This window comes from Cnephaeus nilssonii (genome assembly GCF_951640355.1).
Source record: "Cnephaeus nilssonii genome assembly, chromosome: 8".
Classification (NCBI taxonomy): domain Eukaryota; kingdom Metazoa; phylum Chordata; class Mammalia; order Chiroptera; family Vespertilionidae; genus Cnephaeus; species Cnephaeus nilssonii.
In genome coordinates, this window is record NC_137079.1 from 13,804,609 (window position 1) to 13,821,336 (window position 16,728).

A 16,728-nucleotide genomic window follows, 5' to 3' on the forward strand; every position below is an offset into this window, starting at 1 on the left:
GATTAATATCTTACCATATTAACATTGGAACACAGAAAACTGTAGTTACTGATGAAAATCACAAAATTTGAGAATGTTTACTAAAATGTAGGTATTTTCAAGTCCAGTCTAAGAGGCACAGTACAACACGCATAAAAATACTCATCTTAGTCATTTCTTAAATTTGAAGCCATAAAAGATAGGGGTAATTAAATAAATGCAAACAAGAAATGGACGACAGATATGCACAATTCCTTGTATGCGCTAAGGATGTGTGGTCACGTGTGGGAGGAATAAAAAGGTTGAGAACTGGTACGAGGAAGAAGAGGGTCAGGGCTGCTCAGTGAGCTTTAGGAAGACACTGGAACACAAAATGAAGTCATAGTCTCTCTCCTCCAGCTTCATTTCCAAAGTCAAAACACCACACGACTCACACAAACCTCAGTGTTACCCCAAAATACAGCTGTTTGCCTAAAAGGTAACTCCCCACTCAGAGAATTTTCAGTTTGTCTTAAATACTTGAACTTCCTTCCTCCGTATGCTGCTATCTTCTTCTTGACCCTTCTCCCTCCAAATCCCAAGCTGGGCAGAATTACCTGATTCAAAACAACGCATCTGGTATGTTCCAAAAAGAGATTCTAACTGTCCTACATCTCCCTCTTCTGACTGATCATAATATTTAAGGGGACCAGTACTAAAATAATGTTTTTCATCTTGCTTTTTACAATATTGTATGCTCCTCCCCCCACCATTAAGATCCTATGGGAAAAACCATACAAGTTTCACAAATAACTTCTAGCCAGAGATAACCAAGGCAGAGCAAAAGCTCTACTTTAACATCCATTACTCAGTAAAGAAGAGAAAATTAGAGTCTGTTAATGATTCAGAATAAAAGCCAAAATTATAATAGGAAACAATTAGCATAGAAATCAGAAAATTACACATAGCAAATTTAAAATATAATGTCTTTTACAAGTCTTGGTATTTATTATCGGGAGATAGAGAATTAATTTGACAGCACATGGTTTTGTCTTTTTCAATCATCAGTACTTTAAAGGATACTCAGTACCAGAATGATGTGGGACTCGGCCACGAACTGGGCCTGGCTGCTTCCATGAATGTAGCTCTAGAAAAACAAGACAAAGAAGCAAATGTTACAATCTGTGGAATTAGGGATTTTTTTGTATGTTGTAGTTTTATACCATGATGATAATGGAAAAATCTATTAACTAAGCTCCATTTGGAGTTTTTTTTTTTACTGAAATGATTATTTGTTAACTAGAAATAATAGATGGAAGTGTTGGTGACTGATATTACTGTAAACTATAGGCAGCAACTTAATATCAATGTGAACTTATATCTTGTTCAAAGGTTTACCACAAACATACACACAATGTAATAGCAAAAGTTATAAATTAGAGCAAGTTAAGTTTACTAAGTTTACTGAGTCCATTAAAATAAGTCAATAATAATCTATCAAATATTAAGTCACTCTTTTCCACATTATCAAAATAAGAAGGTAGCTTTATAAGTGCATTCATTTTATTAGAACATTTTAATTGATTTTAAAAATATTAAAACTGTTTTAGCTCATTGAGAAATGTATAGTTTTCCATACTTAGTAAGAACTGTATTAGTTGATATCGGTAGATTACAGAAAATCTGACAAAAATCATTTAGAATATTTTGCTTCTAAAAAATCTGACTTCTGCATTATTTCAGCTGTTAATTTCTCATGAAAACTGGTTGCTTGGCAGTTATTTTAAATAAAAATAGTTGTCTAGGTTTTCTGTTCATAAAAAATATTCGAGAGAAAAAAACCTCACGATATAAAATTAATATCCTCAATCTTACATCACATATGAAGAGTAATTGTATCATTCGAGAAGAACCACTTTAGTCCTCTCAAAATTTTCCTTTGTTTTTATTTTGACAATACTTGTGGATGGAAGCATTATGCTTTACTGGAGAGAGTATTTCTGGAAGTATGGAACAGAGTGCAGACTTTCAGAGGGAGGGCGGGGAAACGTGAGTGGGTGGGAGGTAATCAACCAATGACCATGTATGCATGCTAGTATATGCGTAACCCATGGACAGGCTGAAGGCCTGGGGCTAGGGAGGGGATCAATGGGGGAAAAAGGGAGACATATGTAATACTTTCAACAATAAAGCATTATTTTAAAAAAAGAGAGAGAAAAAGAAAACAGTGAATAAAGCAGACTATTTTAGGCTTAAAAAAAAAAGAGAGAGAGAGAGAGAAATTATTCCTTCTTGGCCTTAACCCTAAACACATCACCAAATGTCTCAGATATTCAATAGCCCCTCATTTATAGAATTAGGAACAAAATTAGATGATTCCTACTATCTCTTTGAAGTATATAAAGTCTTTTTTTTTTTTAAATTCTGTCTTGGTATTTTCATGTAAAGGCTGTTCTTTATACTCTGATCTAAACTATCTTTGCTTCCATCTCAAATTTCTCAATAATTTCATAGTGCAACTGCCTCATCCAAAGAGATATTTAGATGTATAAGCACAGCTTCAAGCAAACTGGCTAAAAGATAGTCATTCCTTGGCCATTCACATTATAATTTCAGAGGAATCCTATCATATGTTTTCTTCTGACTCTATAAGGATGCCACTCTATATGGAGATAAGCACAGTTTTGAAAGTCATAAACTAGCTAATCATTTAAGACTTTTAACATTAGTAATGAATGACACTAATGTATCAAAACAAATACTGTAAGCTATGTTGGACAGCAATTTATTTCTGGTTGGAAGCTAAGACCCTCAAAACTAAGAAACAAATGTTTTATTCTAATAATTGTAACAGCAAGAATAATAGTAAGTAGTATTGTACCAAGTATACTAATAGTAATATCTACCAGTTATCCAGCACTCATTTTATGTAAGACACTTAAAAGTTTTCATGCTATATCTCATTTAATTCTACTAATCCTACAAGGTAGGCATTTTTATTACAGCCATGTTATATTTAGATAAGGTAAGTGAGGTTTAAGAGAAACTTACCCAAGTTTTCACATCTAGTGTGTGTAAATGCTGGAATTAGAACATAGGTCTCTGATTTCAGATTCTGAGATTTTATTAATTATGCTACCTTGTTATTTACTGGATGCTTCATATATGTTATCCCATTTTATCTTCATAACCAGAGAGGCCCAGTGCATGAATTTGTGCACCAGTGGGGTCCCTCGGCCCAGCCTGCAGGATCGGGCTGAAACTGGCTTGCTGACATCCCCCAAGGGGTCCCAGATTGCAAGAGGACACAGGCCAGGCCGAGGAACCCCACTGGTGCACAATTGGGGCTGGGGAGGATCGTGGGAGGTTGGCCATCTGAGGAGGGACCGCAGGAGGGCTCCAGGGCATGTCCGGTCTGTCTCGCTCAGTCCCAATATGCCGGACTCCAGCAGCAAGCTAACCTATCGGCTGGAGCGCCTGCCCCCTGGTGATCACATCATAGCGACTGGTCCACCAGTCGACTGTCTGCCCCCTGGTGGTCAGTGCACTTCATAGCGAGCAGCTGAGCAGCCTTAGCATATCATTAGCATATTATACTTTGATTGGTTGAACGGTCAACCAGACACTTAGCATACTAGGCTTTTATTATATAGGATAACCATATAAAATAAATATCAACATGTCATCTTCCAAATAAGGAAACTGGGATTTAGAAAAATTAACTTGCTTAAGATTGCATGACTAGTAATTGGTGGAATTTGGACTGAAACCTGTGTTTAATTCCAAAGTTCATACCTTTTCCACCATAAATTAATGACATCAAAAGACAAGAAGGCAATCAAGTGAAACATTTTATAAAAGCTTTATCTGGCAATCACATAATTAAACAACGATCATTAAAGTAAATAAAGTCAACATTTGTATGACTGAAATATTTAAACATATAATACTGGATATTATACCTAGATTTATATAATGACTAGAAGGTAGTTTGCCTATATTAGAATCACCAATTTATAGAAGAAAGAACTTGAGATATTTTCTAGGTGAGGGATTTCAAAACTTTTTTAAGTAATAGAATCTTCTCTGGTCAAAGTCATCAACAGACGTCCACTTCCAAATTCTATGGTCGTACCTCACTCTGACTGGACTTGATCTGGTAAATCTGCTGCATGGGGTCCCTCTCCTTTTTTGTAATACTTCCTTCCCTTGACTCCTAGGATGCCGCTCTAGATTCTCCTACTTTACTGGCTCCTCCCCACCAGGCACTTCGGCTGTTCCCTTTCATCATCCTCACTCTAAATTCTGGAGTAACTAAGAGCTGCAGAGACTTAAGCCATTTCTCTAGATCCAGCCTTCCCAGGTGTTCTCCTCCAGCTCCATGACTTTACTGATTGTTTCTACAGTGATGATTCCTCCATTTCTATCCCCAGCCCGGTCCTTCAGATTTGCATATGGTCTGATATATATTCAGCTCTGTTTGGTAATCTAACAGACATTAATAGATTCTACTTTGAAGTGTAAAGCTAAAATGGTCAAAACAAACTTTTGATATGTCCACCCACCTTTCAATCCCAGAAACATCAACTTGCTTTTTCCAGTTATTTAGGCCAAAACTTTGAAAATGTTCTTGTCTGTTCTCTCCTCTCTCCCTTTACATATTGCCAATCATTGAGGAAAAAATGTTAATTCTATGTTCAAATTCCATTCCAAATCCAGCCACCCGTTACCACTTCCCGGAAGCACTGGCAGAGGAGCCTGAGGGTTAGACCAGCCTCACCATCTGGCCCGAGCAGTCATCTCTTCCTTACATCATTGCAGGAACCTCCTTTGTTCTTTCTGCCTCTACCCTACAGGCTAATTGTTAGATGAATCCTGTTAGCACTAATCAGGTTCTATTATTACTATCATTACCCTACCAGAACCCTTCAATTCTTTCCCAAATGTGTGAGAAAAATATATCATTAAATATATATTTTTTTGCTTTGAGACACAATGCTAGAGAACCAAAAATACAGCTAGATTAAAAAATTCACACTTGGTCCTTAAAGACCTATTTCATGCTAACAAATCTACAACAATTGTGGCTTATTTCTTGTATACATGTGGCAGTACAGAGTAAAGGCTTGCACAGAATCCTGAGTCTACTACCTGCTAGCTGTGTAATCATGAACAAGTTTCTTAGTATCAATGATCTCATCCTTAATAGGAAGATATTCCTCAAAATATTATCCTAAAAATCACGTAAGACAAAGTCATGTTAAGTAATCAGCACAGTACCTGTTGTGTTTTTTTTTCTATAGTGAGTAATGAAAAATAACCAAGGATAAATCATTTTAAAGTCTATTCCAAACAAGCTATTTCTATTTTCTAAACATTAGACGAGGATGCTTAAATGCCATTCAGAAATTAATTTTATTTTAACTGGTGAATATAGTGTGTTAAACTGGTATTTTGTAAAGATGATACTCAGGAACCTTTACTAACATTTAACTGTTGTTCATCATCTTCAGTTATCAAAATCACATGAAGACCAGATACTCAAAAGACTTCAGGCTTAAATAAAGTAGAATTCATTTAATATATTTCTATTGGACAATTATTACATCTCAGCACTGATTTAGCAATGGAGATCCAGCATAACAAAAAACAGAAAAAAACCCAAAAAACTCCAAAATACTATATTCTCACAAGTTTATACATCCAAACTGTGAGAACACATTTTATCTATCAAAGTGAAACAAAGAGATTATTGGGACATACTAAAAGCCGTGAGCAAATACAAGAATAAAAGGGCAATAAACATTCCAGAGGCCTTAAGTATTGACCTTAGGAAGTTACCTTTCCTTCAGGGCCGCCTACTGCAATGGCTTAATCTAATTAAGATTTAACTGAGGTCTACAATTTTAAGCTGCTCTTAAAAATTTGTATTTAACTGATGCATGCAGTTTGAAGTAATATGTAAAGCAATGAAATCCCTTTACAGCTTGAGCATGATGTTTACTTATATTCTTTCTCCCTCTGATTTTTACTAATTCAGATAAGGGGGATATTGGTAAAATGGTAATTTAATCCTAAATATATACATACTAGAGGCCCAGTGCATGAAATTCATGCACAGTTAGGGTCCCTAGTGGCTACCAGCTGAAGGCCAGGGCCCTCTCTTCCCCTGGCTGGATGCTGCCACCACAGACCAGAGCCTCCCTTTGCACCCCCCTTGGCCTGGTACTGCCTGCTCACCTGCCCCACCATCCCTCCTCGGTCCCGCTCTTGTCATCGGGGCCCATTGGGGCCGGCAGCACCTCCACTGCCACCCACTGCCAGCGCTGCATTGCTATGCTTGCCATGTTCCGCACCACCCCCTGGTGCTCAGTGCATGTCCAACACCCTGTTAGTCGAAGTCTCGCCCATAGGGACATTTTGCATATTAGCCTTTTATTATATAGGATTTAACTTGATCTTATAACCACAGTGCATTTGCAGATCAGATGGCTTGTCAAGAAGAAAATTTGCATGTCCTTTGATATTGGATGCATATCTATTTTTCCATGGAGATAAATGGCTTGACAAACCATTAATATAAATGTTCTTTACTTGTTCTGTCCATTGAACACTTCATAGAGCATACGGATCAAAATCAAATAAAAGAATGACTAATAAATACTACTTTATCAGAAAGTTCATTACCACAACTTACTTAAAAGCCAGTTTTATACAGAATATTAGATGACTTGAAGTTTGCAGAGCTAACATAAATAATATATATGAAAAATACTCTTAATTTCAAGTGACCTCCTTGAAAATAAATTAGTATATTTTGTTTACTACAATGGTCCTAACAGCTGTTACATAACGGTATCAGAAAAGGAAATGGAAAATAACCAAAATGTAGTACATGTCAGAAGATAAAAAGAAACCTCATTCCTTTTATTCCTCAATTCTTGGAAGGTAAAATCATTATATTCTGCTTTTTCAATATTAAGTGTGTGGGCAGTGAGTCATCAGTAAGGAGTCCTTTTATGCAATGGATGTTCTAAAATATGAATGGCCAGCGTCGCCCACTGGGCTGCTGTCTGGGAAGGCGGTCGCTGTGATGAAGAGCACACTGAGCTTGAAAGGCAGGAGTCCTGGTTTCTAGCGCGGATGCTGTGCATTCAATTTGAGAAACTAGTTGTTAATCTTGGTCCGTTCAATCACTGGAGCCTGAGTCTCCTAATGTGTGAAATAAAAACTTGAGATCGATTTTACCAAGAAAACAGGGTCATATAGCAGTTTATAAAATGGATTTTAATCAAAATGTCTGCCTATCCTGGATCTGCTACAAGTATGACCTGGAACAAGATTACTCTAAGCCTCAAACTGTTCAACCAAATAGCGGAATAAACAAAATGTGAAAGTGACTTAGATAATACAGGTAAAAAACTTTGTATCAGGCTAAAAACCCAAAAACAGTCAGTCAGTCTGTTATCTATTATTAGTCACTTGACTCACAGATAAGCATAATGTCCTCTGGTTTATGACTATCGTTAATCAAGAATAGTAGATATGCCTGAGTTAAATTCTCCTGCCAGTGAATAATTGTTTTTAAACTTCTTATTCAAGTCTCTTATATACTAAGCTAATATTAACATTATCATCTATGGAGCAAAAGCAAGATATAAACAACCAATCCGTTTGATAAACCCTAATAAAGACTTTTAGTTAAATGGGCTTTCAAGTAAAATCAAATAGTACCAGAAGCAGAGTACAAAATGCTGTTCAGTGATACATATATTAGTATATAAGCCAGGAAATAACACTTTTGAAGACAATGATATATAGGACTCAAATTAATTATTTCTTCCTTTTTCACTGACAAAATATATATTAGCATCTATTTGCTTTGGTATAAGTTTCTTAAAAAGTGTGCTTAGCCAATCCTAGAGAGATATAAGTGATCTTGATCATTTTAAAAGCTGTAAAGTATTTTAAAATTATTTCTGACACCAAGAAAATGGCAAACGGATAAAACAAGGATTAGATATTGTGGGTGTTACGTAAATGACAATTTGTCTAAGTCCAAAATCAAATCCACAAAAGTGGATTTTTAGGTCCTTTTTTCATTTTAAAATACATGATTATAAAATGAACCAAGAACTGGTCAATATACATTTTCTTTCTATTTTCTTTCTCTGTTCTTACATACATCATGAAAAATTACCTGTGTAAACTCTTTTAGCCTTTTCATCCTTTTTTTTTACTGCCTCCCAGTACAAGGACAACAGACACTTGACATTTAAGAAAATCTTTTAAGTATAATCTCTCAACTATCTAGCATATGATGCTTGTTGCAATAGTGGGAAAAAGAAAACATAATTTACTATAAACATAAAAACAATACAGAATGCAAGTCTTGTATTTTCTTTGGCAGCACTTCCTAAGGAGACAAAAGGGTTGCCCCACTGCTTTTAAATAAATTTATGTCTTTAAAGTTAATCTTGGCTGTTTAAGATTTGCCAGCAGAAAAGCCACAGGTTTCTTCAAAGCCTATGTAAAATGAGGGATCCACTTTTTAAAATTATTATTACTTTATTATCATTAAGTAGCCCTCATAGTATATTTCTCTTAGAAACTTACTTTCATCACTAGCCAGTTGTCACATTTAAGGAAAAATTAATTCCCCCAATTCCTCAGGACCTTAGCCTCCAGATTTCTAAACAAAGAGCACTAGATTTAGAATACAGCTTTACAGCATTATATGAAAAGTAACCTGTCTATATACAGGTAGGCTTGTATATTCACCATTGTGGTGAATCTAAATGTTAATGAACATGGACACCTCAGTAGATAAAAAAGAAAAGCAGGAATGCAAAGTTGAATGTGCACAGTCAATATCTTCCCATCACTTACACCCAGGGTATTACAAATTTTTGTGTGTGACAGAATCTACCATGTGATTCTAACTGAATAAGATGGTATTTCAAAATATGAAAGCGAGTAGGAAAGGAATAATGACACCCTAGTTCCGAGTCTGCTTTGTGCACTAAGGTATCCAGAACACTAAAATAAAATAATCTCTATTCTCTCCTTTTCAGTTTCTTTCTGGGAATATTACTGTCCAGGAAAGGATTTGTTTGAATTGTGTTTTTAATAAAGACCCAATTGATTGGTTCCATCTTAAGCAGGATTAAAGCATCATATAATGGGAAGATCCTAGGATGCCTTTAAGTATTTCTATTAATTTTAACACTAAGTAAGATAGCATATCTCAACAGTTCAAACGAATCCTTTCCTGAGCATTATATCCCACATATGAGTGAGATCATGTGATATTTATCTTTCTCTGACTGGCTTATTTTGCTTAGCATAATACTCTCCAGGTCCCGCCATATTGTCTCAAAGGGTAGTTCTTTTTTTGAGAGAGAAGAGGACACAAAAATAGCATTGTGATAGCTCCTTAAAAAGGCGAAAGATTTTTGCGATCTGAAGAGAAACCAGAGTATGTGTGATAGCTTTTTAAACAACATAAACTGATGAACAAAAATAGATCCAGAGACAAAGAAACACGGAACAGACCATCCAACCTCAGAGGGAAGGCAGGTAGGGTGGTGGTAAGAGATCAACCAAAGGACTTGTTTGCATGCATATTAGCATAACCAATGGACACGGATACTGGGGCGGTGGGGGCTTGTCCTGGGGGGCGGGAGTGGTGGCAGGGGGCAGGGGTCAATTGAGGAAAAAGGTAATACTTTAAACAATAACAACAACAACAAAAAAAACTAGAATAAAAACATATCAGAGCCAACTGAAAGAGCTCCAAAGAATCAAAGCTGGATTAGATTTAAGCCAAAAACTAAAGTAGTATGGATTATAACTTCAAGTATGAAATAAATAAATATATATATATATATATATATATATATATATATATATATATTGATTAAAAAAACAAAACAACAACAACAACAAAACAGTGTGGAGAAGGCAGGCAGGTAGGCTTCTGTTGAGCTGATGGCAAAGGGAGATATCCTGGGTCACAATGCTCCTGAACAAAACAAGTGGAAATACCAAGGTATCTGTCACTCTGACATTCTAATAAAAGATTCCTCTCTTTCTGGTTAGTCATACATTTCCAGCCCTTTCCTTAAGGGTCTTTCCATTCATCAGCCTGCATCGACTCCTCAGAGTCAGCACTAGTCCTTGCTAGGCTTCTACACCAGTGGCAGATGTGACAGAGATCAGACACTAGCTGGGCCAAGCCTTCTGGGTTTGCCTGAAAGAAGAGATATAAATAGGTAATACCTACATCCACGTGACAAAGATTGCCACTGTGTTTGATTTCCCCAGAGGCTATATGTACCTCATGCTTGAAATTCCTAAGTACTTCATTAAATATTTGGCTTGAACTAGAAGATGATTACAGCACACATGAAACAGGTCTTCGTGAAAACACTGATAAATCGGATCGCTTGCCACTCAGGATATTTTGTCTGTCAGATGTCAGCAATAAGACACTGAATGTGGAGTGAGGTACCCTTACCTTCCCCCGCCAGACTCTTCCATTTTACTTATCCCACTGGAGCGTTAAAAGGTTGACCACTCAACAATGGGGTGTTTGTTTTAAAAAACACCCAACCGATTCTTAGACTCCATCTATGCAGATTCTCATACAGTAGGTCTGTGGCAGGACCAGAAATTTACCCTGTTCAGAGCCAAAAGCCATTTCTACCTACCTACATTTTACAAGAGGCTGTATGGGGAGAGGGGACGTGTATTTCTGTAAAAGCTGTCAGAAAGGCTGCATATTCAGAGAAAAATACCTTACTAGTAAGAAGTGTTTTTAACAATAAGAGAATTGTTCCATTTTCAGAGAAAGCATCTTACTAGTAAAACTTATTTTTGACAATGACTTCCTATTTCAGTTGTAGTAGCTTAGAGCTCCATGGCCACACGCCTATGAAGAGTGCTGCCTCCAAATTGGGCTCAAACCACAGAAGAAAGTACAAGATGCTTATCAGCAGGTACAACAGACAGCATCACAGCGTATGTTTACAATTCCAATTTCAACCACCCTGTCTAGTCCGGAGCGGTGAAGTTACAGAGGCAGATGCTGAGCTATTGGAAATGGGAGAACCACACGGCTGGGAGCGCCTGCCCAGGGACATGGAGCAGTGGGCCGAGTTTGGACAGCTTGGCTCCAGCCTAGGTAGGGTATGCTTGGTCTATTCAAGCCCTTCTTCGCAAAATGTTGTCAGTCCTGATAATAAAGGAGAGAAATCTCTCTCCTATGAGATTTACCTGAATTACAGTGTTGGTAATCCATGTATTTTAAGAAGGGGGGTAGTAACAACAAAATAGACAACATCAAAAACCACCACAAAAACCTCCAATCAGTGCTCGGGAAATCTTAAGCAGAATATGCTGAAATAGTTCAATACAGTTGTCCCTACCTACAAGGCCAGTGAGAACAGAGTGCAGGCTGGAACACTTGTAGGGTACCATAGAACAACCCCAAGGCCCAGACACTGGTCATACAGTTAGCATTTGAAGAAGCACAAAAGTGGTAATATGGCCAATGAGAGAGAGCTTCTCATACCAACCGTATACCTTCAAAATTCTAAGAATAAAAATATGACAACATCATAAGACTAAGTTTCTTCCAAGTCTACAGCAAACATTTAAAAAGTCCCATGCTTCACCTTCTAGGTAATTTAGTAATTAATATTTTGTTGACAACAGATTTCTAGACTTATTATCAATTTGTTTTATTCAGTAACAAAAGAAAACTTGAAACATTTTGTATAATTGCTCTCAACAGAATTTTCTTTTGTAACTAAAGTAATAGTATCAAAATGAAAAGCTGTTTGTTATATTCTACAACATTTAACATCCAACTGAATAGGTTTTAATGTGAGAGATACTGAATATGTAAATCTATAATGCTTTAAAAGCTTTGCTAGCTGTCATATAAAAAGGATAATATAATCACACTGAGGGTTTTTTTCCCTCTTTTAATCTCCAGAAAGAAAAAAAACATCAAGGAAGATTAATATTCTCATGTCATTATTATAAATGTAAATCCAAAATGCAAGAACAATGACAACAACAAAAAATTAATGCAGCTTAAAAGTTACATCATTCTGTTACAAATAAAATCACTCATTTCATATCACCCAATTTTTGCATCTTATCATTTGTCTAGAAATGTATTAAGAACATAATTTCTCTGCCCTAATCCAGCTTTGCCAATATTTGAATTATTTCCCCTGGAAAGCCATTTACCTCTGTAATTCATGTGCCTGGTACAGATAGCTTTTGTTATTTATAGGACTATTAGGTGATAAAAAGATGTTATCAGGCAAACTCTATGAAATGCATTGACACAAAAAATAAACAAGAATCACTCTGTTTCTTTCGAAGCTCAGTCTTGAACATCTTTTTCCTGTTTTTGCTGTATCTATAAAAATGGAAGTCCACATTGCCAATTCTCAGTAAACGCTTTGGTAATTCTGTATATGTAAGCATATTCACATAGATGACAAATACCCTGTGTGGCCAGGCCATTATTTCTTCATAATAAACCTTTTAGCATATGCTAGATCATCTTCTGATCATTATTTGTACTTTGTACTTATTCAAATCACTGACTCATTGATTGCAAGTTGAGCACAATATTGCTGAGTCTGAGTCCCATTGCACCACACTGGACTGTCTGCTATGACAGTGTTTCCAGTCCACTTCTTCAGACAGCTTTAGTTTACATCCTTAACACTCCTCTCACATTGTGCTAAAAATGACACTTTCTCTAAAATTCGCCCTATGCCACTGCTTTGCAAGCCCAGAATCATGCACTTCCCCCACATGCCCAGGACCAATGCATCTTGAAGAGCAGTGTGGAAAATCACTGCCTCTAAGTCTCTGACATCTGATCAGAGACTTCATCCTGACATCGGATGTGAAATGTAGTGCAATGGTACGATAAATGAAACCTGTCCCAGAAATAAAAATGACACTGATCAGGATTCAGATATTAGACCCATATAGCATAGCTGACAGTACCATGGCTTTGCAGGCCTTGAGAATGGGTTTAACTAATGATGGATGTTACTGGCTGAACCTGCTAATCTTCCAAACATGACATTAAGTTCTTGGGGTAATTTTCTATTTCTTTCAGCTTACTATTCAAGGCTACAAATGAACAACATTCATCATTATATTTCATCAGTATACCACCCATGTGAATCCAGGTATATGAGAACTATTTTATATGTAATAGGCTGATACACAACTTCTGGTTCTACTATAACAGCTTTATAACCCAAACACAGCAGTCATCTTCAACAGAAGCACCGCACTCTAATGGTCGAGGACTCTGGCTCCAAGTCAGGCCTCTAGGGTTGAATTCTAGCTGTGTGGAAGTGGGCACATCACTTAACCAACCGATGGTTCAGTTTCCTCATCTGTGAAATCAGGATGCCATAATAATACAAAGCTTTTAGAAAGGCATGCCATGAAGTAAGCCTTCAGTAAGTGTTAGCTTTATAGGTGTTCTTATATTTATTTATTCCACAAATATTTATTCAACATCTAATGTGAGAGGTTACCTTTCTAGTCCCTTGAAATAAAATAGTGAACAGAGCAAGTATCTCTGGTTTACGTGTGTGTGTGTGTGTATGTGTGTGTGTGTGTGTGTGTGTGTTGAGGTGAGGGCAGGGAGCAGGGGGTAGAGAGACAAAAACAAAATAAATAATATATGAATATATAATATATGTACATATAAATAATGTAAAATAAATTGTACCATAAGGACATTAGATATACACACTGATTTTGTGGGAGTACAGACAAGGCAGCGGGAATAAGGACCAACACAAAGTCCTTAAGGTAGAAATGTGTTCAACGAACAGTAAGGCCAATGTGTTGGTGAGGACTTCCATTTCACTGAGTCACATGAGAAACCATAATAGGAAGGTTTTGAACAGAAGAGTAGCATGATCTATGTTGAGAATAGATTATGGTGGAGCAAGGATAGAAGCAAAAAGAGGTTACTACAATAATCCAGACAGACGGTGTTGGTGAAGTATGTTAATGGCAGGTGGCAAGAAGTTATTGAATCCTGGATATATTGTGAAGGAAGAACAGTATTTTTTTGTTTCCTGTGTGTTTTATGCAAAAGGAGAGAAACTTTATAGATAACAGAATATGTAATAAAAATTTAGTTAAGGCCCAAATTCGCAGTAAATATATATTGCAGTATTTATACTACTACAAATCTAGAACATTTACTAGTACATGCAATTGGGGATACATGAGTTTAAATAAAATCTGCATAATCAGTTACATGTAGGTTTATTAAAGAAAAGAGGTCACCATAATGGTAGCATATACTTTAATTATAAAGAAAATATCTTACATCATTTGTTTGTGAAAGTTCTATTCTCTCTTTACATTTTCTCCTTTGGGAGATTCGTACTCTTATAGTCAACAGCTCTTCTGTAGCAAAGACCTATTCCCAACCAGGGGTATGTTTTCACATCTTATGGGGTAACTACTACTTGCATATTTCTACTGAAATATCCCACATGAGTGGCACTAACACTATAAAATTAAATTCTTTTAAATGTCAATGTTCTCCGTAACAACTACCTTATCTTTGCCAGCTTCCATGCTTCTGTCAATAACACAACCATTCTTCTAATGACCTAAGTTTCCACTTGGATATCCCTGCCTATTCTAGCTAAATCTTCTAAAAGCTCTCATCAGTCTGCTGCTCACAAACCTTTGAAAATTTAAAATTGCCTCTAGGCCAGTCAAATCCCTTGGCAATATAAGTCAAATGCCTTTAAATCAATCAGTCCAACAACCAATAAATAAATCCAACAAATATCTATTTGGTACTTAATAGGAGATACCGCACTCCATACAATGAGAAAAACGAATAATTATAAAACATGGTGTTTCTGCTCAATAGGAAACAGCATATGTGCATGGAAAGCTATCTGATCACAAAGGCCAAGTACAAGGAGGCCACTATGGTGAATGCTCCAGATGTAGTAGACCAAGATTTGAGTCTGTGCTGGAGTTGCCTCCTTTGTAAATGGGAATACTACTACTATCCTTTTTATTGTGAAGTGCTATAGAATTAAACATTATAATTAATAGGTACTAACTTGCATGATACTTAGTAAAGACTATAATGTTGGCTATGAATTTAGCTATGTGTTCTAGGGAAATATAAAAGATGAAATTACTGTAGGCTGAAATAGAAGGAAGAGACTCCAAAGATGGTTAACTGTAAAACAGGATACTTCAATGTGGATTTTGTAGTGCCCTGCTGTTGTACTTGAGCCTTCATTGTTTTGGGCATGTCAGTGGGTGGAACAGACCATCAGGCTGACTGGCTGTGAGGGCTGGGTGTGTCTATAGTGGAAAAGCTGTTATGTGGGGCTAACCCCACTGGAGTTACTTTAGCAGGGCTCTGGTGGCAGGTGAGTTCACCCTTTGGGTGTATTATTTGTGGAGTTGGTTGAGTGGTGCTCTGGTGTGGTCTGAGGCCAGCCACCAAGTGTGTTGGTTCTGGAGACTTTTGGGAGGGGTTCCAGTGCAGGCTGTCAATTGTGCCCAGCTAGGGGCCACCTACCGGGAACTACAAAGTGATGTGCTGTTGGTTGCCACTTGTGCTGGCCTTGGAGGTGCTTGGGAGAGACTATGCTCCCACTTGATACCCTTAGTGCAAACATGTCAAACTCGCGGCCACAAGGCCTTATGTCTAAATAAGGTATGTGGCCCGCCAGCTGGGCTGAGAGTTTGACATGCTTGCTTTAGTGGGACCCACATTGTTAATAGAGGCCAACTGCTTCTTGAGCCATGTTTGTGATTGTTTATTTGAAGTTATGTCTCAGCTAACACTGGACACAGCTTAGGTCAGATGGCCACCTGATGGGAATTACAATGCAAACTGAGACTGGTTGCCTCTTGTGCTGGGCTTAGGGCCACTTAGCAAGATGCACAGGGCCCACTGAAGCCAACCCCTGACAGTCTGAGGTTTGTGGACCTATAAGGTATTATAGAAAAGCCCACAGCGTGAGCTGAGGCAGGGGGGTCCTGGGAAACGCTCAGGCCAGGCCCGCTGGTTGGGTGGGGTGGATTCTCGGAATCACCAGGGTTGGGTGAACACTGTTAGCTAGGTTAATGGAGAGCTCAGATTTGATGCCAATCTGCACCTGAGGGCTGGGTGAGATAAGGGCTCAACAAAAAAGCAATGGTGCTTATCCCCGGAGAGAGCCATTCCCGACCCCTGCTCCTTCCAGCTTTCACCCCGAAGCCAGTAAATTTAGTTCCTTCCTGTACGTCCCTGGTGATCTTCAAGCTGCTGCTCCCTCCCTGGAGCCCAGAGTGAGTGAGTGAGTATGTGAACGAGTCTGGCTTGGCCCCTGAAGAGAAATGCTTGGGAATCCAGTAGTTCTTGTCTCACTCGGATGCAATCTCCGCTGGCTTTCACAGCCTGCTGTTATGGGGACTCTTCTTCCCCACTAGTGCCTGGGGATGGGGAGCTGAGGATGGGGTTAGGGCTCCTGGCTCCATAGGTGGGACCCTCACTGCCCAGATATCTCTCCAGATTCTTAATTGCCACACATGGGTGTGGGGCCAGCCTGTTCCCATCTCTGCCCCTCCTATCAGTCTTGTGACTTTTTTTTTATATCCCTGGTTTATAAGACTTCTCTTTAGCTAGACTCCATGATGGTTGTTCTATAATTTGGTTGAAATTTTGATGTGGTCGTGGGAGGAGGC

At 37.8% G+C, this 16,728-nt stretch overlaps 1 protein-coding gene across 1 annotated transcript in view; it reads right to left on the reverse strand.

The window, feature by feature from the left end:
• The window catches only part of TUSC3 (tumor suppressor candidate 3), a 115,875-nt gene that overhangs the window by 20,575 nt on the left and 78,572 nt on the right, over nt 1-16,728 (reverse strand). Inside the window, exon 7 of the mRNA XM_079779415.1 lies at nt 1,042-1,105. Within this exon, the coding sequence (XP_079635541.1) occupies nt 1,042-1,105 (64 nt within the window). The remainder of the gene's footprint in view (nt 1-1,041; nt 1,106-16,728) is intronic.